At 37.1% G+C, this 24,926-nt stretch overlaps 1 protein-coding gene across 3 annotated transcripts in view; it reads left to right on the forward strand.

The window, feature by feature from the left end:
* The window catches only part of si:ch211-127i16.2 (probable flavin-containing monoamine oxidase A), a 123,669-nt gene that overhangs the window by 62,461 nt on the left and 36,282 nt on the right, over positions 1 to 24,926 (forward strand). For 2 of the 3 annotated variants that reach the window (XM_039769668.1, XM_039769666.1), the window contains exons 6-10: positions 495 to 584; positions 1,125 to 1,209; positions 6,338 to 6,438; positions 7,834 to 7,992; positions 17,057 to 17,143. In XM_039769668.1, the coding sequence (XP_039625602.1) occupies positions 495 to 584; positions 1,125 to 1,209; positions 6,338 to 6,438; positions 7,834 to 7,992; positions 17,057 to 17,143 (522 nt within the window). The remainder of the gene's footprint in view (positions 1 to 494; positions 585 to 1,124; positions 1,210 to 6,337; positions 6,439 to 7,833; positions 7,993 to 17,056; positions 17,144 to 24,926) is intronic. The other variant, XM_039769667.1, reaches the window with a different exon arrangement.

Genomic DNA, 24,926 nt, shown 5'->3' on the forward strand with positions numbered 1-24,926 from the left:
ACAATAATGCACTCTCCCTCTCTCTACTATATTGATGTTGGCATTCACTCACTGTAAAAGTGCATAACAAGTTGTGATGACAATCTTAAAACTAACATAACTTACAATAGACTGTAATGTCAAAATGTCAGGCTTTCATAATATTTGTTAATATCAAGATGGTGTACTCTCTTTTTGTGAATTTCAGCCACATTATAAACCTTCTGCTTAACTTATTTTTGACAAAATAGTTTCCCAAAATCCCAAATGGGGCAATGCATGTCAAATATTGTACATCCTGAATAATAACTAAAAAAGTGCAGATTCCCCAAGGAAAACACCAGTGTTATTAAGATTCTTTTTAATATACTCACACAATATTTTAAGCAGTACAGAAGACTGTTTAATTTCATTTACTTTTTCGTTTATATAGCAATAAATTAGGAAGAATAGTGAGCTGTATACATCAGTTAAAGCAACATTTACATGAAGAAGAATGTCTCACTGTTTTGCAGGGTGGTGCACAGCAACTATCTGAACGACTTGCTGATTCAATTGGAAGAGAGAATATCCTGTTAAATTCAGCAGTAACTGCAATTCATCAGGTTGGTGACCATTTTTTGAAAATTGAAGATCATTCATCATCAAGACTGACAAATGTGGGCAATTATAAGATATAACAACTTTAGTTTAGGTATCTTCTAATGCAATTATACTCAGCCTTATGGTGCAGCTGGAAAACAAAATTTCAAAAAATGAAAATGAAAGTAGCTATTTTGAAAAATTAGGGTTTAGGGTGACACAAATAAATGGGTTGCATAAGGAATCCATATAAATGAATTTATACTGTAAATTAATTCCAAATGTTCAGATGATTAACATTACTTTATAGCAATTTTTTGCTTTTTAAATGACAGTGGACATTTATTATAAAAAGTATAGTGTATATGTTCTGTAAAATCGACAGACTATATTGTATGAGTGATTCTTGACAAACAAAATTTTAGAGTCATTTTCTAAGAGGGGCAAAGCAGAGCAAAAAGAAACAGAAAGCATCTCAGTCTGTATGTACAGAGAAACATATAATCATTGCATATACATTTATAATACTGTATATTCTTTTATCTTGTTTAACTTTTTATTAGGATTTAAACAAAGTTGAAGTGAGGACCAAAAGTAAATATTTTTTGTGCAAGAAAGTTATTGTATCCTGCCCACCTCATCTGGCAGGTGAGACCATGTTTTATTTAATTAAAATTCTAGTGCTTAAACCATGTCTTATTATTTAAATCCTTTTTTTAAAGTTGTCTTAGTATCATAATGTTTACCTAAAGAAAAAATAACATAAGTCAGTCTGAACTGAATACTTACCTTATACAGTATACTAGTTTAAATGTAATATTATTTACAGAAATAACAAAATGTATGTTTGTGTTTGTTTAGTTATACTTACCACTATTGCTCTAAACCCAAAATATAGTCCTTTTTATGGGAATATTTAGATAATAGTGTGAGTAGCCCTTCATATTACTCATTCATTTAACAGACAGAGTTGGCTCCCACTAAGATTAATGGAGTAGTCTCTCAGGCCAGACTCCGATATCCTTCAATGAAGTATGAAACTGCAATTACAATGTTCTACCAGAAGGAAAGATTGCCACCTTCTTCCTAACCTTCAACTGAGTGTGAATCCCTGCTTATACTATCTATCTATCTATCTATCTAGAGGAGACAAAACAGCGTCAAAGGGTTGGGGCACCACTATAACTGTGCAAATTCCAGTCATAAGGGTTCTAGGAAGGAAGGGCCAGAGAAGGAGAAAGAGAGAAGACATTAGAACACAATACCAACCCCTGGTTTGGCAGGTAATTGCTATCACCAGAACCCTTAAGCTGTCACTCCTACACATGCGTATGACTCTGTCTATCTATCCACTAATTATCCATTCATCTGTTTTTACAATCATACCTCCATTAAAAACCTTTCTTACTCAGTTGCGTGAATTTGACTATGTTGACATCTATTTCACCTGGAAAGCAATTGCTAAACCTTCTTCTTTGAACGTCACTGAACTTTGCTCATTTCACTGCATTAGAATGTCCCACTCGTTAGAATATTCTTAATGACAAAAATCAACAAATAAAAACACACCTGTTATCTAATTTCATTTTTTCTATAATGTGACCAAATTTTATTCAAACCTATGAAGTGCATTTCTGAGATTTTTGGGGTATTTATATATTAAATATCCATCCATCCAACCATCCATTATCCAACCCGCTATATCAGAACTACAGGGTCACGGGGGGATCACAGCCAACACAGGGCACAAGGCAGGAAACAAACCCCAGGCCTGGCGCCGGCCCACTGCAGTATATTAAATATATATATATATATATATATATATATATTTATTTTACCCTCTAAATATTGATATATCAAACTGTCCTGTCTTAGAGAATGCCTACTGCCCTAGATGTACCTTCCTGTCAAATTTCAGCCTTTTGGCTAAACATGAAGTAGTGTTTCTGCTGATGAGTAAGTGAGTCAGTCAGTCAGTCAGCTTTGCATTATATATGTATAGATATGAGGTTTTAGTAATGTATAAGACACACATGGAAGGATTAGCTAGTGGTAGCTTTTAGCCTGTTGTATGGCAGATAAAGAGCATGTGATTGTGAATCAGGTAATCTACCTTATCAGTGTTGCTTCAAAAGAAACTCCAGGGGTCTCATGTGTGATGTCTTGCATAGAAATCATACTAAAACATGGTGTACAAACAAAACTAAAAATGTGCATACACACAAAAAAATTCAGATGTATAAAACTGTGCATAAAAAAAGTTCTAAGCATTTTCCCTTTATAAATCCCAATCAACATGAATTTTAACATACATGCATGAGCCTAAACCCCACAGTGACTCATCCCAGAATGTCACCTATTTGAATATGCAAATCAATATAAATAGCCCCTTCTGTTCAGTGTTTTTTAAATGACAATGGCAAAAACACATTAAAAAAATAGAATTTCAGTGACTGTGAAATGGAAGTTCATCCTTGGTTTTGTGTAGGCGAGGAAAAACTTAATATTTGGTGGCTTAAGCAATGGTAAAAGCTTGTTTCCTGAAGAGGCATTAGCTCTCTTGGAAATGTGTTCTTTTGAAATTGCGGCATATTAAGTAACTAAATAATATAGTAATATACCAGAAAAGGCGATATCCCTCCCATCGTGATTACGGCGGTACAAGAATTACATGAGAAAAAATATACTTTAACTTACATTTACTGACGGTTAACTCGGTTACAGACAGGAGGCATATGGACAGACTTTATCCAGGTGGGAATCTGGATCAACACAGGCTGCCATTTCTCGTCCCCACTCTGGGAAGTTTTTCCGAACTTTTGCCGACACGTGCCCCAAAGGGTCTGGCTGTTGTCCAAGCCTTTTATACTGTTCTTCTTCAACTTGCTGGTCCCTCTGTATCCAAACAAGGGCAGGAAAGGGCTGAACTCCTCGTCAGAGAAATATCATAGTGCTTACATGCCAGTTCTCATTCTCCCAACAAGGAAATAAGACTTTGTACTGACAGAGGACAGAAATACTCTTCTGTGTTTAAGCTGACTATACAATCCTCCAGTTGTCTTTGGCTATCTAATCCAATGCTTGGTTAGCAATTCTATTTGCTGAGCCCCTGTGTGCCAAATTTAACATGCACATGTGAATAAATCCATACCAGTGAGCATAGAGACAGTGACATTAATATTAAAGAAAAATGTAGTATAACAAAGCTAAAAAGAGAAATTGATGGAGTGGCACACCATGGCAAAGGCACTCAAAAATTCAAATTCAGAAAGTCACACAGTGCCAGAAATAAAAAAGAATTGGTCAGCTATCAAAGTGTGGAGGCGGTGGCAGAATTCCGAAACCCACACCGTTTGAGCAGTGAGCTGCAGCAATTTTTGGTAAGACCAATTATATATTTTCCACAGCATTAATGAGATGCATTTTAGCATCACAGATCATTTTCACATTAACAGATTGGAAATGCTTTCTATATACATAAGTAAATTCATTCTCGGAAGACACCTTTATAGCAATATGCATGTAGTCAATCGCTCCCATTACATTTGAAAAACTGAATGTTGATGCGAACTGCACTTTAATGTTAGTCTGTTCAACCACAGTGCAAGGGAATCTTGTATATCTGGATGATAAGTGGATAATATCATCCCATACAGCCAGTACATGTTGAAAAGCTCCTGTGTCTAAAAACTCGAGGGCAGACAGAACTTGCAAAAGAACAGGTACAGCGCAATTCCTCAAAGTCTGCCTTTGTAAAGTCAGCCCCAGTTCAGCACACAGCTCCAAGAGGATAGCTCTTGGAAATTGGAATCTAAATTGACTTAGAAGCCAGTTATCATGGGACAAGAAATCAGCATGATCTCTAAATACATGCTCTCTTCTAATTCTTCAGTTTACAATGTCTTCTAACAACGGTAAAGCAGCAATGACAGTTGGAATAGTTTGACCATTCCATGCACCATTATATTGTTACAGATTTATTACAATTAAGTGCATTAAATTTGTAAACGATAATCAATTCAATTTGGTATATTTGATAAAGCCTGCTTTTACAAAACTGAGCAGAAATGTACATGCGCATGGTCTAAGATTTCCATGAAAATCTGTGTAGCATTACTCTAAGTTTAGTTTTATATATCTCGATGTGAGTGTTGATGTACACAGCAATCTTGTGCGTACAAGTCCAGGTGTTAAAAAAAAAAACAGCTCTTAGGAATAAAGACAAAAGTGCTTTTAATTATCAAATTTATGTAGTGTTACAATCTTTGAAGTGTCTTTTATTTTTATGCCTTTGTTTTTATGTATAGTTTTCATCTTCAGTTAGTGTTACTGGTATTCAGCGATGCACATCACAAGAAGATCTCCCCAACTCTTACAGATTTTAATAAAGAAATATATGTGTTAAAGGAAATACATGACTTAGAGTAAATTTAAACCCTGAAATTAGGACTCCAAAATACTATTCACAATAAGTTGTTAGCATACACAAGAATCTTACCTGCTTGTACTTTTTTTAATATTGTTTGCTTTGTAAAAAATGTAAGCTTTCATTTCATTTTCTATCTTATTCTGAATGAAGGCCTCAATAGCAATAGGTGGAGCTAGACTTACCAAGCCCCTTTACCCCCATCACTGGACTCCAACTTTTCCCCAGGCAATCTCAGACATGTTATCCATCTAGCATGTTTTCAGTGTGGCCCACGTCAGAGGGCTTTGCCATAATCCTTAACTTTAAGCACAAACCTCCAAAATACACTGCTCTGGGCCCAGATATGCAGATTTTGTTACCTAGTGTACTTGTACTGTACATTATTGATATCCTAAGCCTGTGATGTTGAGTTAGACCTGCAACCTTGCGCAGGATCTCCTTCTTCTTGCAGTCTCATTTGTGTGTTCACTACCAGTAGCTTATAACTATAGATGAGAAGAGGATGCAGACTGATCAATTAATTGGTATCCTTTCCAAAGAGCTAACTTTGACTTCACTACCAGCTTGTAAAACTTACACCACTGCACTTATGTGATCTATCCCACATCATTTACTCTCACGCAAGACTTAGAGGCACTTGTTGCTATTGAGAAAAGACCCATGTTTATTTTTTTCTTCTTGAGACAAATGTAATTGCATGTCCAGCCATAGTTTTTCTAAGCTGTTTGGCCAGATCACAGTTGTGGGAATCCAGTACCTCTTCAGATAGTCCTGGACATAAGGTATTAAGAAACCTTGGAAGGAGTTCCACTCATGAAGACTGCCACACGTACTGACTCCAGGATTTTTTAGAGCCTTCCAATAATGTGTCTTTCTTTACGATAAAGAATGTGTAATATGTAATTTCTTCACTGGGGTAAATGAAGACCTCTGCTCTACCAGAGTTCAATAACGATAGTGTACAATGCAGTAAATATGTTAAAGGAAATAAGTGGTTTAGAGTAAATAAAAAAGAAAAGAAAACATGTACTTAAGAGTCACTGTTCATGTAACAAAGAGGTTTTGAACAGTTTACATTTTTTACGTTTTAGTTGTGTTCCAAATATAATGGCCTATGAGATTCCTTAATATATGGTTTACTACACCATACTGCACAGTTTTAACAACAGTAGTAATATTGCTCTAAACAATAATTCTTAGTTGCATGTCCTACCAACATGCAACACATTACCACTCTCCAGCACTATGATAAACATAAATATGTTGGTGGTAATGGCAATATATAAGGCAAGTATCATTTATCATTATTGTGGTGTCAAATTTGTATTTGTTTGGTCTGCTTTTCAGCAAAGATCCAGTATGAACCTAGTCTGGGAACTGAAAGACATTACCTGATGAGTAAGACACTAGTGGGTCACATGATCAAGTTTATTGTCACATACGAAACCGTAAGCACTATACTTTTTTGGGTAAGGGGCTTGTTGTGTACTTGTGAACAGAGTGTCTTTAGAGGTCATTATAAAGCATGTTTTTATATCATAGCAGAGGTTGCTGTTACAAAGTATACACTTAATAATAATTTTCACCCAGATGTGTAACATTGATCATGTCTTGGTAGTATAGCCAATCAATAAATAGGGAGAGGAAATTCATAAACTGGTGAAAAGATTGTTTTCTATGCAAATATGTTTTTTTACATATACCTAATTAATGAAATTAAAGTTGTGGTTAATTAATTAATTAATAAAAAAATTTTAGATTGGTTTCAGGATCCATGTTGGCATAGTTTTTACTTCTACTGCCTCAACAGATCCAGTATCTTTTAAAAGTTACTGCCTTCATTATATAAGATTACTAGCCGTCCCCAGCAGCTTTGCCTGTGTAGCAGTGAAACAGGACAGGACGCGATGAGAGAAGTCCCAAAATCAAATGTTCAAGGAGTATTCAAACAGATTCTAGAAAAAAGCCCAATCTAATTCCTTTAAGTAGTTCTCTCGTTCACTAGCTAAGTGGATGTAAGACATGCCCCGTGGCTGGCGCATGAGTGAGGAGGGCCCCTCAATCCCCTCCCCTCAGCTCACTTGTGTCTCTCTCAGATTCGTGCAAATAAATCAGTACTGCAAGCAAACTATGATACTTAGCGTGATGAGAGAGGATGCAAAATCAACCAGAATGTTCAAGCAAATTATAATAAAAAAACCCAATCTAAATCCGTCAAGTAGTTCTCTCGTGACATACATACAGAAAGACACGTTGGATTTTGTATATATTGAGATTTAAGCTCCAAGTCAAACCACAAGCATAACTCGCAAGGTGATGTTTTGTCCCCATGATGGTACTTGGTGTCTGTGACCACAGCAATACACACACTTGAGAGCTGTGTTGCTCTCAGGTTAGCTCCAGTCCTTCCTATATCTTAAGATTTAAACATTTAGAGCCCAGAATCAATATGCATATCTGCTGATACTATAGTGTCAGTTTCCTCCCACCATCACTGATAATTAAGGTTTTCCTGCTTACAGGATAAAGCTAATTTTAGCTATTTTGTAATTCTGTGCACTAGGATTATTTTTATATGAAGAAAGCAACCAGAACAAGTTAAAATTAAAGACTGCTTATTATATCAAGCCTGATGTGCTTTTTCTTTAAAACAATTTCACACTTGATGCATCAAACTGAAAGTTATGTTTTTATAGTTCACTTTAACCAGGCATTTTGGAGCGATTCTGCAAGAACCTTCTTACATCTTACATCTGGGGGGCACAGACACGCATAGTAATTTCAATAAATGATGGGTCCTTGTTTATAAATACTAATTTTGTATTCAATGCTTTTCTGTCCAGGCATTCTGGCGAGATATGGGTCTCTCTGGAGAAATTGTGAATCGATCTACTATAGAGTATCCTATTTGTGTCACATATGATGCAACCAGTTCAGAAGGTAACCCAGCTATTGTGGGATTTATTTCTGGAGAGCAAGCAGTCATCTGGAGTCAAGCAACGGTTAGTGTAATATGTAATGCAAGATGCATTTCTATTAGGTTTAAAGAAAAGCTTTTGTTAGCACAGTACTAAAAACCTAAGGAGTGCCACTGAAAATTCACTTGAAACTATGACACTTTTCCTAGAAAACAACTCTACTTTAAGCACTAAAAATTCATGCTATGCTAAAATGAGGCATGATTTACTGCACACACCCACAACAAAACATATTGGCATTGTTGCCATTTTGTGATATCTACCAGCTTTATAAAAGTAGTGTACTGAAAGCATTCCTGTGAAATTCAGTCTCTGAAAATTCTGTTTTTATGCATCTTTAGAAAATGAAGTAGAGCTCTTCTTTTTGCAGTTGGCAGTCTGCCATTGTCGACTACTGTTAATACGTAGATGCATACCTTAATGTTTTAATTATAAGAGGTAACATGTTGACAGCAGAAATGCTGTAAATTCTGTCTTTAAGTTTTTTTTGTTCTCCATGTTTTTTAATTTTGGTTAAATTTGATTTTGCTTCTGAAATAGAATAATGCATGCTGATGAAAATAGGTTTTAATATACTCTGCTGAAAGCAGAGCCAAACATATGGCCAGGTTCACATTTTATTCTACATTTTAAGATTTTTTTTTTTTTAACTAGGACTAAAACCTCTGTAGTGTATCATATTTGTGGCATTCATATATTTTACCCATCTTACTAAACTGACAGAAGAACAGGTTATCTGTCAGTACTATCCTTGATGATCTTTTTACACAGGAAGTAAACAAGTTTCAAGATTTTTCTTTAGCTGTTTCCTTTGAAATGAAGCCAACAATCTGTGTGCCATTTTACAGGGTAATTTTTGTCACATGTATAGAGTACACTTACACATAGTTTTGGAATTACACAACTGTAGATTAAGTACATCATAAACTGTGGTTGCTTTAGTATCTGCATAACATACTGTAAATATTGGTTATCTCTATTTTTGGTTCAACATGTTAACATGTGTTTACTCTGATTTATATGTTTTTTAAGCCCACTAAACTGTCCTGACCAATTTAAAAAAACTATATGTGTATATAACATTTACATATATAAAAGTATGGACTGTATAGGATAACAGTATAACTGACCTTTGTGTGACTGTCCCATATAACAATATAATGTATATGAAGTAAATATTTTGTTTTGTATTTTTCAATTCGTTTTCTTGAATTGAATTGTTGAATTGACATGAAATTATAGTATTGGTTAAAAACATATACATATAAAATGCAAAATTGACTCACCCATTAACAAAAACACTATTTCCCATTTAGTTGAAAAGCGAAATTTGACAGGAACAACAACAACATTTATTTATATAGCACATTTTCCTACAAATAATGTAGCTCAAAGTGCTTTACAAGATGAAGAAATAAAAATTTATAAAAATTAAATTAATAAAAACAAAAATAAGATTAGGCAACACTAAATAACAAAGAATAAAGTAAGTTCCGATGACTGAGAGGACAGAAAAAACAAAAAATAAAACTCCAGAGGGATGAAGGAAAAAAAAAAACAAAACCTGCAGGGGTTCCAAGGCAATGAGACCATCCAACCCCCACTGGATGATACATGTAAGCCAGTAGGTATCTGCTAGGAAAGGACATTTCAATATATCCATTTTATGGGTAAAAATCCTCTCTATAATAGGGTAAAAATGTTCAAAAATGCTTTCACTGATTTGATTGAAATTTAGTGATGTTATAGAAAAAACAAAATTAGTCAAAATGTTTTTTTTTATTTGCCGATATTAATTAATATTACATTATTTGCTGTGTGTGTTGCTGACGGGGGCTTTATGCAAATGAAGAACACAGCACAAGTGATTGACAGCAGCACTAGTCAATAGAGTGGATGACTGAAGAAGAACCAGTGTACTTGACAGGAAAAAATTAGACTTAATTGTATTTATTATGTACAGTGAGTTATGAAATTGAAAAGAAAAGGTTTGGTGATGCTTAATGTTTAGCAAACGCTATAAAGCTTGAGTGCCAGAGCCAGACAGCTTTGCTAGAAACAAAAAGGCAGGGAGAGATAAGTAGAATCAGAGGTGGCATCCTCCAAGGCAAGGGGGACAGATGACATTAGTTTAAACTTAACAGGTTCCCAATGAGCTACTCCATAGTAATACACATTCACATCTACGAACTTTGAAAGGGGACTGCCCCCACTCCATACTCCAAAGCCATTTACATTTGCATGCACGTCTGTTTACTTTGAATGGGAATACCCCAAAACCCCCATTACCCTGCATCCGCCTGCACCAAAAATTACATATATATATATGCATCTACGAACCTTCAATTTGTGAAAAGCCTCGTAAACATATTACCAACAGTTATTTTCTTTCACTTCAAATACTAGAGAAAACAGCTCCAAAAGTAAAACAATTTAATTTATTAAACTGAATATCTAAATGTACAGCTTGTATACATCATTTGTGTTTGTAAGAAGTAAACTGGTGACCTTGTTTGCTGAGTATTTTCCTGAAAATTCACTGTGTTGCTATATTAGAAGTTTGATATTACAGCACTGCAGCAGCCATGCACAGAACTTTGACACATAGCTGCTATAAGACCTTTTCCAATCTGATTCAAGCATGTGTGACATCATAAACCCGATCAGTACTCTAGCCAGATTTCTATCCTGGTATTCATTCCATCTACATCTTTTCTGTTTTAAAGCATGGTTAGCATTGCTGCCTCAAAGTTCAGATCACATTTTCGGACATAATTATCAGTCCAGCATAGTTGCCAAGAACACTCAAAAGACCATTGTACCATTATAATCCACTCAAAACATGTTCAGTGCCTCCTTCCCCATTTACTTTAGTGCATTTGGGGAAATTTGTTCCCAAACATTTTCACGATTTTGCTGAAATTAACTCTGTTCATTCAACACTACAGTGTATATACACAGTGGTGTGAAAAACTATTTGCCCCCTTCCTGATTTCTTATTCTTTTGCATGTTTGTCACACAAAATGTTTCTGATCATCAAACACATTTAACCATTAGTCAAATATAACACAAATAAACACAAAATACAGTTTTTAAATGATGGTTTTAATTATTTAGGGAGAAAAAAAATCCAAACCTACATGGCCCTGTGTGAAAAAGTAATTGCCCCCTGAACCTAATAACTGGTTGGGCCACCCTTAGCAGCAATAACTGCAATCAAGCGTTTGCGATAACTTGCAATGAGTCTTTTACAGTGCTCTGGAGGAATTTTGGCCCACTCATCTTTGCAGAATTGTTGTAATTCAGCTTTATTTAAGGGTTTTCTAGCATGAACCGCTTTTTTAAGGTCATGCCATAGCATCTCAATTGGATTCAGGTCAGGACTTTGACTAGGCCACTCCAAAGTCTTCATTTTGTTTTTCTTCAGCCATTCAGATGTGGATTTGCTGGTGTGTTTTGGGTCATTGTCCTGTTGCAGCACCCAAGATCGCTTCAGCTTGAGTTGACGAACAGATGGCCGGATATTCTCCTTCAGGATTTTTGGTAGACAGTAGAATTCATGGTTCCATCTATCACAGCAAGCCTTCCAGGTCCTGAAGCAGCAAAACAACCCCAGACCATCACACTACCACCACCATGTTTTACTGTTGGTATGATGTTCTTTTCTGAAATGCTGTGTTCTTTTCGCCAGATGTAACAGGACATTTGCCTTCCAAAAAGTTCAACTTTTGTCTCATCTGTCCACAAGGTATTTTCCCAAAAGTCTTGGCAATCATTGAGATGTTTCTTAGCAAAATTGAGACGAGCCCTAATGTTCTTTTGCTTAACAGTGGTTTGCGTCTTGGAAATCTGCCATGCAGGCCGTTTTGCCCAGTCTCTTTCTTATGGTGGAGTCGTGAACACTGACCTTAATTGAGGCAAGTGAGGCCTGCAGTTCTTTAGACGTTGTCCTGGGGTCTTTGTGACCTCTCGGATGAGTTGTCTCTGCGCTCTTGGGGTAATTTTGGTCGGCCGGCCACTCCTGGGAAGGTTCACCACTGTTCCATTTTTGCCATTTGTGGATAATGGCTTTTCACTGTGGTTCGCTGGAGTCCCAAAGCTTTAGAAATGGCTTTATAACCTTTACCAGACTGATAGATCTCAATTACTTTTGTTCTCATTTGTTCCTGAATTTATTTGGATCTTGGCATGATGTCTAGCTTTTGAGGTGCTTTTGGTCTACTTCTCTGTGTCAGGCAGCTCCTATTTAAGTGATTTCTTGATTGAAACAGGTGTGGCAGTAATCAGGCCTGGGGTGGCTATGGAAATTGAACTCAAGTGTGATACACCACAGTTAGGTTATTTTTAACAAGGGGCAATTACTTTTTCACACAGGGCCATGTAGGTTTGGATTTTTGTTCTCCTAAATAATAAAACCATCATTTAAAACTGCATGTTGTGTTTACTTGTGTTATATTTGACTAATGGTTAAATGTGTTTGATGATCAGAAACATTTTGTGTGACAAACATGCAAAAGAATAAGAAATCAGGAAGGGGCAAATAGTTTTCACACCACTGTATATATATATATATATATATATATATATATATATATATATATCCATCCATTTCTAACCCGCTGAATCGAATACAGGGTCACGGGGTCTGCTGGAGCCAATCCCAGCCAACACAGGGCACAAGGCAGGAACCAATCCTGGGCAGGGTGCCAACCCACCGCAGGACACACACAAACACACCCACACAGCAAGCACACACTAGGGCCAATTTGGAATCGCCAATCCACCTAACCTGCATGTCTTTGGATTGTGGGAGGAAACCCACGCAGACACGGGAAGAACATGCAAACTCCACGCAGGGAGGACCCAGGAAGCGAACCCGGGTCTCCTAACTGCGAGGCAGCAGCGCTACCACTGCGCCACGTGCGCCTATATATATATATATATATATATATATATATATATATATATATATATATATATATATATATATATATATATATATATATATATATATATATATATATATATACTAATAAAAGGCAAAGCCCTCACTGACTCACTCACTGACTGACTGACTGACTGACTCATCACTAATTCTCCAACTTCCCGTGTGGGTGGAAGGCTGAAATTTGCCAGGCTCATTCCTTACAGCTTCCTTACAAAAGTTGGGCAGGTTTCATTTCGAAATTCTACGCGTAATGGTCATAACTGGAAGGTATTTTCCTCCATTTACTGTAATGGAGTTCAGCTAGAAAGCCGTGGGGGGCGGAGTTTCGTGTGACATCATCATGCCTCCCACGTAATCACGTGAACTGACTGTCAACGCACTACATAGAAAACCAGGAAGAGCTCCAAAACGCGCTGAAGAAAACATGCATTATATTATATATTTAGAGTTTCTCCACACTCAATGTATTCCTCGCGTCCCCTTTATACCCTCTGATCTCCCATTTCAATTCAGATACCTCCAATTTCCAGTAAGGCTCAGCTGCGTGATGACAAGTAATAAGTCTCAAGGACAGACCCTACAAAACGAAGCCATTGATTTCAGGCAAGATTGCTTTTCTTCTGGACAACTATACTTGCATTCTCAAAAGTGAGCTCGCGCAGCTTCGTCATATTACAACTGGAGTGCAGCCAGAAACTTTTAAGTACCAGGTCTTAGATAACATTAAATTAAGCCGTAGACATCGCAACATCACACAAGATAGCAGCTCACGAGAACTTACTGAACGCAGTACGAGTGATCACTTCCATGCATCAAACCTGTTCAAAAAACGCATTACACAATTTACAAGGTGATGGCTTTCTATGGCGTTCGTTTATAAAGCAGCGGAGAGGCTGTGTGAAGGCAGCTACACAGAAAAAGCAGAGCGCCACACTCTGAATGTATTGCTGGCATCACCGTTATACCCTCTGATCTCCCATTTGAATTGAAATGCCTCAAATTTCCTGTAAGGCTCTGCTTCGCGATGACAATTAATAAGTCTCAGGGACACACCCTACAAAAGGTTGCCATTGATTTGAGGCAACATTGCTTTCCTCCTGGACAAAACTATACGTTGCATTCTCAAAAGTTATATATATATATACACCCCAATCTACATACTGTCAAATAAACGACCCACACACCATAGCGCAACATGAGAGGCTTCACCTTTAGCGCTGACGTCTTAGGTTCGATTCGCGAGAGTGGGTGCAGTGCGTGTGTACTGCCTGATGAGCCCAGAATTAGGGCGAAGCACGTGCCGCGTACTGTTTGCATTATTTGATAGTAAAACTATTTCAATATATTCAATATATATATATCAGCGCTTAATGATTCATTTTACTCTCGCAACCCCTGTTTGGGAAGAAGTATGAAAAGATATGAGGTTAACGCAGAAAACCAGATCACCAATTTAAGCTTTAGGAATCATAGATACTTTATTCGACATCAATGATTGTTTTGGTAAAGCCATACTCGGGGTAATCCTCCTTCCATGTTATAATATTTCGCGACTAGCCAAGATTAAATGAACGGAAAAAAAGTAAGAGCGAAGCGAGGGTGACGCAGGCAGGCAGGCGACAGCTCAATAGCTCGAATTTGGATATACTACAGTAGGTTCTATTTAGTCGCCAGAAATATCTTTGGTAGGAATGGAAGTTGGATTTAGTCTTTAAATTTCTATGGTGAAGAAAAATGTATTCAATGATGATTAAATTTAACTTTCATTCCTACTAAACATATTTCTATCGACCAAATAAAAATTACTTATATTTCAAATTTAAATAGAAATACGATAGTTCATAATACCCACGCAGCACTAAGTGCACGTAAGATTACGAGTCATCCGTTTTAACAAGCAGCATATTGCACTGATACGAAATTGCCTGCCCATTTAATTATTTAGGAATGGATAGATAAATTAAGATTTTGTACAAATAATGTTTTAAATTTTTCCCTTCCTCAATGGATTCTGGCACCCCCAGCAACAGCTCCTCGCACCCCAAAGGAGATGTGTGTGTGTATATATATATATATATATATATATATATATATATAGATATATATATATATATAGATATATATATAGATATGTATATATATATAGATATATATATATATATATAGATATAGATATAGATATAGATTATATAGATAGGTGGATATATACATATAGATAGATATATAAGATAGATATAGATATACATATATAGATAGATAGATATAGGTGTATGTAAATGTGTGTCTGTATATATGTAGATATGTGTGTGTATATATGTAGATATGTGTGTGTATATATATATTTCCTTTTCTTTTTCATTACTTCTTTAACACACTACTTCTCTGCTGCAAAGCGTGGGTATTTTGCTATATATGCATATGTATATATGTGTATATGTATATATATATGTATATATATATGTATATATACTGTATATATGTATGTGTGTGTGTCTGTGTATGTGTGTGTGTCTGTGTCTATATATATGACAGCAACATTCATATCAGTGACAAAACAATTACATTAACAATCATCTTACGTTATTTTTAAAATGTTTCCTTTTCTTTTTTCATAACTTTAACACGCTACTTCTCTGCTGCGAAGCGCGGGTATTCTGCTAGTATAATATAAAGCAGAGTCGATGTTTGTATGTGTGTGTGTATGTATGTATGTTTTTATGAATGTATGTTTGTTTGTCCACCATACAAATCTGCACCGGGTGTCCGATCGCCACCATACTGGGGATTGGGCTCTTTTGTGACCAGGAGGAGGTCAAGGGGTAAGTTTTGGTTGGGAAAAATGTTCATGGTGAAGTGCAGGGTACATTTTCACTGACACAACATTCAGCACATGTCCCCGTACTTATTGTTGCAACAGATGTTCACTGCGGCGCCATCTAGCGGCAGCTTTGGTCTCTGTGCGTCGCTCTTTACCCATGTTTCTTTAAATTGCCAAGAGATGGCGGAAGTGTCCAAGTATGAGAAGGCCGACTGCTTTGATCGGTTGAAGGGGAACTGCCAGATGGAAGTAAAACGTAAACGACCCAGAAAGCGTGACAGGCTGACACAACCGTGTTTCTGCAGGTCACACTCCCACACGCACTGATAGTGCTGTATTTCACCACAAAGTTCGTTATATGGCAGCACAGTTCAACACAGATGCTCCTTACAAACAGACCATTCCTCCCCGCCATTTTTCCCAGTACAGTTTCAGTGCTACTCTTTCTCACTGGCCTTCTGTATTTGTGGTGCTATTTGCTCACTTTCCAACTCACAGTACGATTTCAGTGTTGCTCTTTCTGACTGACTGGTGCTATTTGTTCGCTTTCCGACATATTGTAAATAAGATAGATTCATCTCACTGTGGTGCTTATTCCGTACGTAATACCGTGTAACACATTATAATTGTCCTGCTTTTCACTAATATACCCATGCCACTGAGAAAAAGACATACAATTGGAAGGTCCACCTCAGATACCAGAAGAAAGTCTATTTCAAAGACGTCTGAAACACTACAGCAGACAGAATCCAGAGTGCAGGAACTTACAATAAAATGTGAATCAGAAAACTGTTTGTTCTGTTTCTATATTCTGTTTCTTTCATTTGGGAAATTCACCGGTTATACATTCCCAGGCAATGCCGGGTACTCCTGCCAGTATATATATGTACATACACTATTTGTTATGTTCCATCACTTGTCTTATTTTTGAATTGACTGTTTACATTATAACATGTGGACAAAAATGGTCCCTGAATCTTATGTACTGTATATCTGTTACTGAGACAGAGCTGAATTATACATTTTTTTGTGTGAAACTCATTCCATTGGTTTGTCACTTGTGCTTTTATTTTTTTCAAAAGTGTCATCCAGAGGCCAGAGAATTGCCAAAGACCAAAAATTAGTTAAAATAGTGAGGTGCAGTACATTCACAGTGACAATAAATAAATAAACATGAATCCTTCAGTATATGCACTAGAAAATTATTATTTGATGTAAGTGCTACATAATGGCATTTATGATGATTGTATGGTAGTTTTTTTTAAATGAAAATCAAAGCAAAAATCAGTATTGAAAGTATTTCTTTTTTTTCTGTGAACAGGCAGAAGAGAGAGAATCAAAAGTCATTGCAAGTCTAACGAAATTTCTTGGGCTTAATGCTTTGTTTTACATCCACTATGAAGACAAGGTAATTTTTGAGACATGTCACAAACTTTGCACAAAGTACAAAGTAGTTGGGAATGCATTATTCATTCATCAGTTTTCAAACTCTTAACTTCCTCACTTCTGTCATCATCATGTTGTCCTTATAAAGGTTGTAATTGTCACATTCTTAGTTGGACACATAAAGTCAACCTGTTCCCAAAAGCAGTCTCCAGTGTCTTTTTGGAAATTTCCAAGCCAGCGGAAAAATAAATCCCATTCAGCCTGTCCTAGGTCTGCCCCTGTTTTTTCTGCTTTATAAATCTCCTATTAGTGCCATTAAAGAGGCAGGCATCCAAACTACCTATCCAGATCATCTCAACTAAACTGACTATTTGGTGACACATAAAAACACTTATAATTGAATGTGACAGGTTAATTGATGACTCTAAATTGGCCCAATTTTAGTTAATGTAGATATGTTCACAAATATACCCTGTAGTTAACTGATGCCCTGTCTAGCGCTGGTTCTTAACTTGTGCCTCATTCTGCAGGTATACGCTATGGCCCCAGCAACCCTGCATTGGGCAAAGTAGTTACAAAAAATGCCTGAATGGATGGATGAATACTGTACTTATTAGCTTTGAATATTAATATACTGCAGGTATATGGACTTAACTTTTGTGATTTATATTTACCTTGATAGATAGATAGATAGATAGATGGATAGATGGATAGATAGATAGATAGATAGATAGATAGATAGATAGATAGATAGATAGATAGATAGATAGATAGATAGATTCTCCATGATTGACAGGAACCTGCTCAGCGTCCGTCGCTCTGCCACGGATGTCAAACTGTCCAGCTCCGTGCCTGCAATAGAGCCTGCCTTTCTTACCAGTTTGTCCAGGCGTGAGATGTCCCTCTCCTTTATGCTGCCTCCCCAGCACACCACCTCGTAGAAGAGGGCGCTTGCCACAACCATCTGATAGAACATCTGTAGCATCTTATTGCAGATGTTGAAAGACGCCAGCCTTCTAAGGAAGTATAGTCGGCTCTGTCCTCTCTTACATAGAGCATCAGTATTTGGCAGTCCAGTCCAATTTATCATCCAGCTGCACTTCCAGATATTTATAGGTCTGTACCCTACACAGACACCTCTGATCATCACGGGGTCCAAGAGGGACCTGGTCCTCCTAAAATCCACCACCAGCTTCTTGGTTTTGTTGGAGTTCATTTGTAGGTGGTTTGAGTCGCACCATTTAACAAAGTCCTTTATTACATTCCTATACTCCTTCTCCTGCCCATTCCTGATGCAGCCTACGATAGCAGTGTCATCAGCGAACCCTTGCATGTGGCAGGACTCCGAGTTGTATTGGAAGTCTGATGTATATAGGGTGAACAGGACAGGAGAAAGTACAGTCCCCTGTGGCGCTTCTGTGTTGCTGACCACAATGTCAGACCTGCAGTTCCCGAAACGCACATACTGAGGTCTGTCTGTAAGATAGTCCATGATCCATTACACCAGGTATGAATCTTCTACCATTTCTGTCAGCTTGACCCTAAGGAGCAGAGGTTGGATGATGTTGAAGGCGCTAGAGAAGTCCAGAAACATAATTCTTACTTTAATTAATTCTTAATGTGTGTTAGTATGTTTTTGTGTGTGTGTATACTGTACATGTGTGTATGTGTGTGTGTGTATATATATATCCTGTATATACTAGCTGTCCCCTGTGGCTCTGCCCGCTTAGTAGTGAAACAGGACAAACTTTAAAAATCAATAAATAAACAGGTATGGCTAGCTAAGTGGAGGCAAGGTACACTCCAAAACATGGCAAGAGGTAGCTTGATTCGAATAGAGGCTGTCGTGTGAGTGACGAAGGCCCTGCCCAGCTCCTCACTCCTGATGTCATGCTTCCCCCTTTCCTCGGCCCGCAACCTTTGTCTCAGATAAGCACGAATATATCGCTCCTGCAAGCGAACTATGATATTTAGCATGATGAGAGAGGTCACAAAATAAACCGGAATGTTCAAGCTAATTATAGTAAAATCCGATAACTAGTTCTCTCATTTGCTAGCTAAGCAAAGGCAAGGTACGCTCCAACACGGGAAGAGAAACAGACTAACTCGAACATAGGCTGGTGCGTGAGTAAGGAGGGCTCCCCACTCCTGTTGTCACGCTTCCTCCTCCCCTCAGTCTGCAGCCTCGGTCTCAGATTTGCGTGAATAAATTGCTGCTGCAAGTGAACTATGATACGTAGCAAGATGAGAGAAGTCGCAAATCAGCCGGAATGTTCAAGCAAATTATACAAAAAAACCCAATCTAAATCTGTTAGGTAGTTCTCTTGTGAAAAGCAGACAGACAGATGTTGGATTTTATATATATATATACACATATACAGTCATGCTTAAAAGTTTATAAACCCTTTTGAATTTTCTATATTTCTGCATAAATATGACCTAAAACATAATCGTTTCCAGTAACATTCCTGCACACCGGTTTGGAGGAATTTTAGCCCATTCCTCTGTACAGAACAGCTTCAACTCTGGGATGTTGGTGGGTTTCCTCACATTAACTGCTCACTTCAGGTCCTTCCACAACATTTCTATTGGATTAAGGTCAGGACCTTGACTTGGCCATTCCAAAAATTAACTTTATTCATCATTAACCATTCTTTGGAGAACGACTTGTGTGCTTAGTGTCGTTGTCTTCCTGCTTGACCCACCTTCTCTTGAGTTTCAGTTCATGGATAGATGTCCTGACATTTTCCTTTAGAATTCTCTGATATTATTCAGAATTCATTGTTCCATCAATAAAGATAAGCCGTCCTGCCCCAGATGCAGCAAAACAGGCCCAAACCATAATACTACCACCACCATGTGTCACAGATAAGAACCTTATCCCGGAATGCAGTGTTTTCCTTTCTCCAAACATAACACTTTTCATTTAAACCAAAAAGTTCTATTTTGGTCTCGTCCGTCCACAAAGCATTCTTCCAATAGCCTTCTGGTTTGTCCACATGATCTTTAGCAAAGTGCAGACGAGCAGCAATGTTTTTTTTGGACAGCAGTGGCTTTCTCCTTGCAACCCTGCCATGCACACCATTGCTGTTCAGTGTTCTCCTGATGGTGGACTCATGAACATGAACATTAGCCAATGTGAGAGAGGCCTTCAGTTGTTTAGAAGTTACCCTGTGGTCCTTTGTGACCTCACTGACTATTACACACCTTGCTCTTGGAGTGATCTTTGTTGGTTGACCATTCCTGAGGAGGGTAACAATGGTCTTGAATTTCCTCCATTTGTACACACTCTGCCTGACTATGGATTGGTGGAGTCCAATCTCTTTAGAGATGATTGTGTAACCTTTTCCAGCCTGATGAGCATCAACAACTCTTTTTCTGGAGAAAAAATCTCCTTTGTTCGTGCCATGATACACTTCCACAAACATGTGTTGTGAAGAGCAGACTTTGATAGATCCCTATTCTTTAAATAACACAGGGTGTCCACTCACACCTGATTGTCATCCCATTGTTTGAAAACACCTGACTTTAATTTCACCTTCAAACTAATTGCTAATCTTAGAGGTTCACATACTTTTGCCACTCACAAATATGTAATATTCAATCATTTTCCTCAATAAATAAATTACCAAGTATAATATTTTTGTCTAATTTGTTTAACTAGTTTCTCTTTATCTACTTTTAGGACTTGAGTGAAAATCTGATGATGTTTTAGGTCATATTTATGCAGAAATATAGAAAATTCTAAAGGGTTCACAAACTTTCAAGCATAACTGTATATTGTGGGAAGCAGCCTAGACACAGACAGGCAGACACTGTAGGTTGAACACCCAACACACGTTTATTGTACATATTCTATTTACAATGCAGCACACAACCCAATACTCCCCCAAAGTCTAGGCCTCTCAACAATGCCTTTACCTCTCAGGTCCGCCTCCACTCTCTTCCTGAGCTCTGCCCTTCTTCCACCCGACTCCAGCCATCGAATGGAGGAAGGGGGCCCCTTTTATATCCACCCGGACGTGCTCCAGGTGCCTCCCGATAACCTTCTGCCGGCCTTGCACCCGGAAGCTCTCCGGGTGTCCCTGGTCTTCTTCCCCCCAGCACACACTACTTCTCCGCTGCAAAGTGCGGGTATTTTGCTAGTATATATATATATATATATATATAGTGGAAGCTGGCTAGGACACAGACAGGCAGACACGTTAATGTCACCCACAACACGTTTATTACCAAAGTCCATATTTACAAATGTGCAACACAACCCCAAAGTCCTGGCCACAACACAGTGCCTCTCTCTCTTCAGGCCGCCTCCTTGCCTCCTCCTAAGACCTTGTCTTTCTCCTCCCAACCCCAGCCATCATATGAAGGGTGTGGCAGAAATGCTGAGGTCCAGGGCTCCAAAGGCACAGGGGCGCCACCTGTGTCGGTGACCACAGGCCGCAAAAGGGTAGAGCTTCAAGGCTCTGTACCCATGGTCCCCAAAGGAACCAGGGCGGTCGCACCCACATGGTCTGGGGAAGGCATAAGCCCTCCTCCGGTCCTCCTGGTGTGTAACATACACATACACTGTATATAGTAGCTGTGTAAGCCCATGCTGTAAAAAGCCCGGGGTCTGGGCATCTCTTTCCTAGGAGATTTTGTTTTCCTGATGTGCTCGCCTCGCTTGCGTATCAGTGGCTACGCGAGTTTCTCTCCTTTCTCGCTTTCTTTGAGCTTCATGCTGTAGCCTCGCACTTCTAGGCCGCCTCTCACTTCTGGGCCAGACAGACAGACACACACACTTTCACGCATAGAAATTTATATATATATATATATATATATATATATATATATATATATATATATATATATATATATATATTTATATAAGTACATATGATATACTGCGGTGGGCTGGCGCCCTGCCCAGGATGTGTTCCTGCCTTGCGCCCTGTGTTGGCTGGGATTGGCTCCAGCAGACCCCCGAGACCCTGTGGTAGGATTTAGCGGGTTGGAAAATGACTGACTGACATATGATATATGTATGTATTCAGTATTTATAAAAAATATTTATAAAAAGTAAACAACAGATTGCATGACATAGGTTTCATTTAAGAACTGTTAAAGATTTACTAGACCTAAATAGACGTATGCCATTTACCTACACAAGGAGAAAAGTGGCTGACATGCTGCAGGTCATTATGTGGATTGGCTTTCTATTATACATTAAACCAGTGACAAGCACTTATGTGAATTTCCATAAACTTTATCAAATATTGACTTTCCTTCAGGAAGAGGTCTGACTCACATGCATGGTTATATATCTATACATTTGTCACGGTATCTGCCAAGTGCCATCTCTACATCTATATGTCTGCCACAAAAAATTAACAAATCTACCAAAGTGAAGACACAAAAAAATTACACTGAATGCAAATAATAAACAAAATAAAATAAAATAAACAAAAAACAAAATAAAAGACTAAATAAATTCAATAGGCTTTGAAAAAAAAGTAACAAAAAGAGTTTATTTAAAAAGTGTAGTGAACAAATAATTGAAAACATCTGCCTCAGTGTGTTCTACTGTGGACTACAGTCCCATTCAGAGTTTCTCCTTGCCTTGAGCCATTTCTGTTCTGGCTTCCCTTGAACCAGTAAAATGTAAAGCAGTTTAAGAAAAGGGATGGCCAAATAAAGTGTAATGAACATTTTCATTGCAGTTTGCAAAAGACATTGTTAAACATTAAAAACAAAACACATTAATATAAATATATAAAAACACAGTATTTACACAGAAGTGTGCTAAAATAAACATTGCATATTTATATTGTCCAGTGTTAGATCTTCTCTTTTTTCCAGAACTCTTCTGTGCAACAATAGAGGGACCTGTTTCAGAAAATAGTTTTATTGTATAAAAGGATAATAGGAATGTTAAATCCAAAATAAATTTTGAACATACTGTAGGTTTGTTATATTTTCCATTGCTATCTCTGTGATAGGAATATTATGCTCTGAAGTTCTGTAATCTCTTCTGTACTCTTTAATTTAATATTGTTTTTTGTATCAGTATGCCGCTGCTGGATTATGTGAATTTCCCCTTGGGAATTAATAAAGTATCTATCTATCTATCTATCTATATATCTATCTATCTATCTATCTATAATATTTTCATATGACCAAGATAATTACTGCGCATGAGTTCAGGTTATTACTTATTTGTGTGCTCTCTTTAATTTATTAACCAACAAAACTTCACAAAATAACAAAACACACACATAAAAATATTACTTTATCCTGAAATCCATCAATAAGTTAATAACAACACAGAGTCACAACTTCAGGTCCTACTACTATAAGATTATGAATCCTCTCATCCCATTGCTATGGTAAAAATACTTTTTCACCCACCCTTTCAAATGATCACAGCCTCTCCTATATCTATTCAAATATATTCATTTAAATTTCACATGTACCAACAAACCATTTACTAAGCTAAACCCAATAAATCAACAACAGATTGTCCTTGAAACAGCATTTCAAATTAGTGTAGTTTCTTGTAGTAAATGTAAATCAGATTACTTAGATAAAGAAAGAAACAGAACCCATAACGTTTTGATTAGGAATGCAAAGCCCTTATTCATGTATGCGCCCAAAGCTATACAATGAAATAAAATAAGTATTATCAAATTATATATATGTATATAAATGTCATTATAGATGCATTAAATGTGACTCATTAGAAGCTTTACTTCTCACAAATGTCTGTGTGTCAAAATTCCATGTATTTATTTTTTTTATTAAATGTGCTGCATATATAGGGGAGGGAGACCCCAAAATATCCATGAATTGTTAAAAAAAATAAAAAATAAAAACTTTAGTATACAACTAACAGCAGTTCTTTTTTAGTCATTGCCAAAATGCTACCCTTGAGAAGCAATACACTTGTCCCAGCACTTCTTCTATTCCAAGAAAAAATTCTTATACTCATCTTTTGTTAACATGTTTAGAGCCTTCTACAATTTTTCCTTTATTTCCATCATGGAAGCACATTGTCCTCCCTTCAATGTCAAATTTTATGGAGGACACAGGAAGGGAGATCTGGCAATTTTTTTTTTTTTTTGTGACATAAAGAAAATAATTACCAAAGTCATGTGCACAATTGTAGAATAAATATCAGAAATATTCATCTTTGCAGACAGACTAACAAGACTATAGGTATACGAGACATAGTGGCATGGTTGATGCATTTATCCTACACCTGTGCTATTGACCTAGTCAGGCAATTTTGCTTCCCCCTGTAGCAGTCCAGTGCTGCTCAGATATACAGCATCATAGGGATGGTGATTTGTTTATTTTTTTAGTGGGGATCTCAGGAACACACCCAGCCTTGGCCTGATTCTCAGCACTTATACACAGAGACACTAAATACAGCAAATCAAGTAAATACTGTGCAGCAAGGTTATTATAGTTTTTCCTTTTTATATTAGTTTTCTATTTCTATATTTTTTCTGACCTTACTTGGAAATTCAGCTTAGTTTTAGTTTTACTTCATCGTATATTTTTAGTTTTAGTTTAGTTTTTATTTCACAAAGACATTTCTATTTTATTTTTATATCTATTAGTTTCAGTTTTAGTTTTAGTAATTATGGCATGGAGCAACTACGGAGTTTAGTTTTGTGTCACAATCAGACAAAACTGTGCACTGTTTAATGTTAGTGGAAGCCTACTACACTACATGGTTTAATATCTGGTTTTGTTTTTATCTGATAAAAACAAGCATAATCAAAACTAGATACAGAATATGAACAATTTTACACAATTTT

This window comes from Polypterus senegalus, chromosome 11 (assembly GCF_016835505.1).
Source record: "Polypterus senegalus isolate Bchr_013 chromosome 11, ASM1683550v1, whole genome shotgun sequence".
Taxonomy (NCBI): Eukaryota; Metazoa; Chordata; class Cladistia; order Polypteriformes; family Polypteridae; genus Polypterus; species Polypterus senegalus.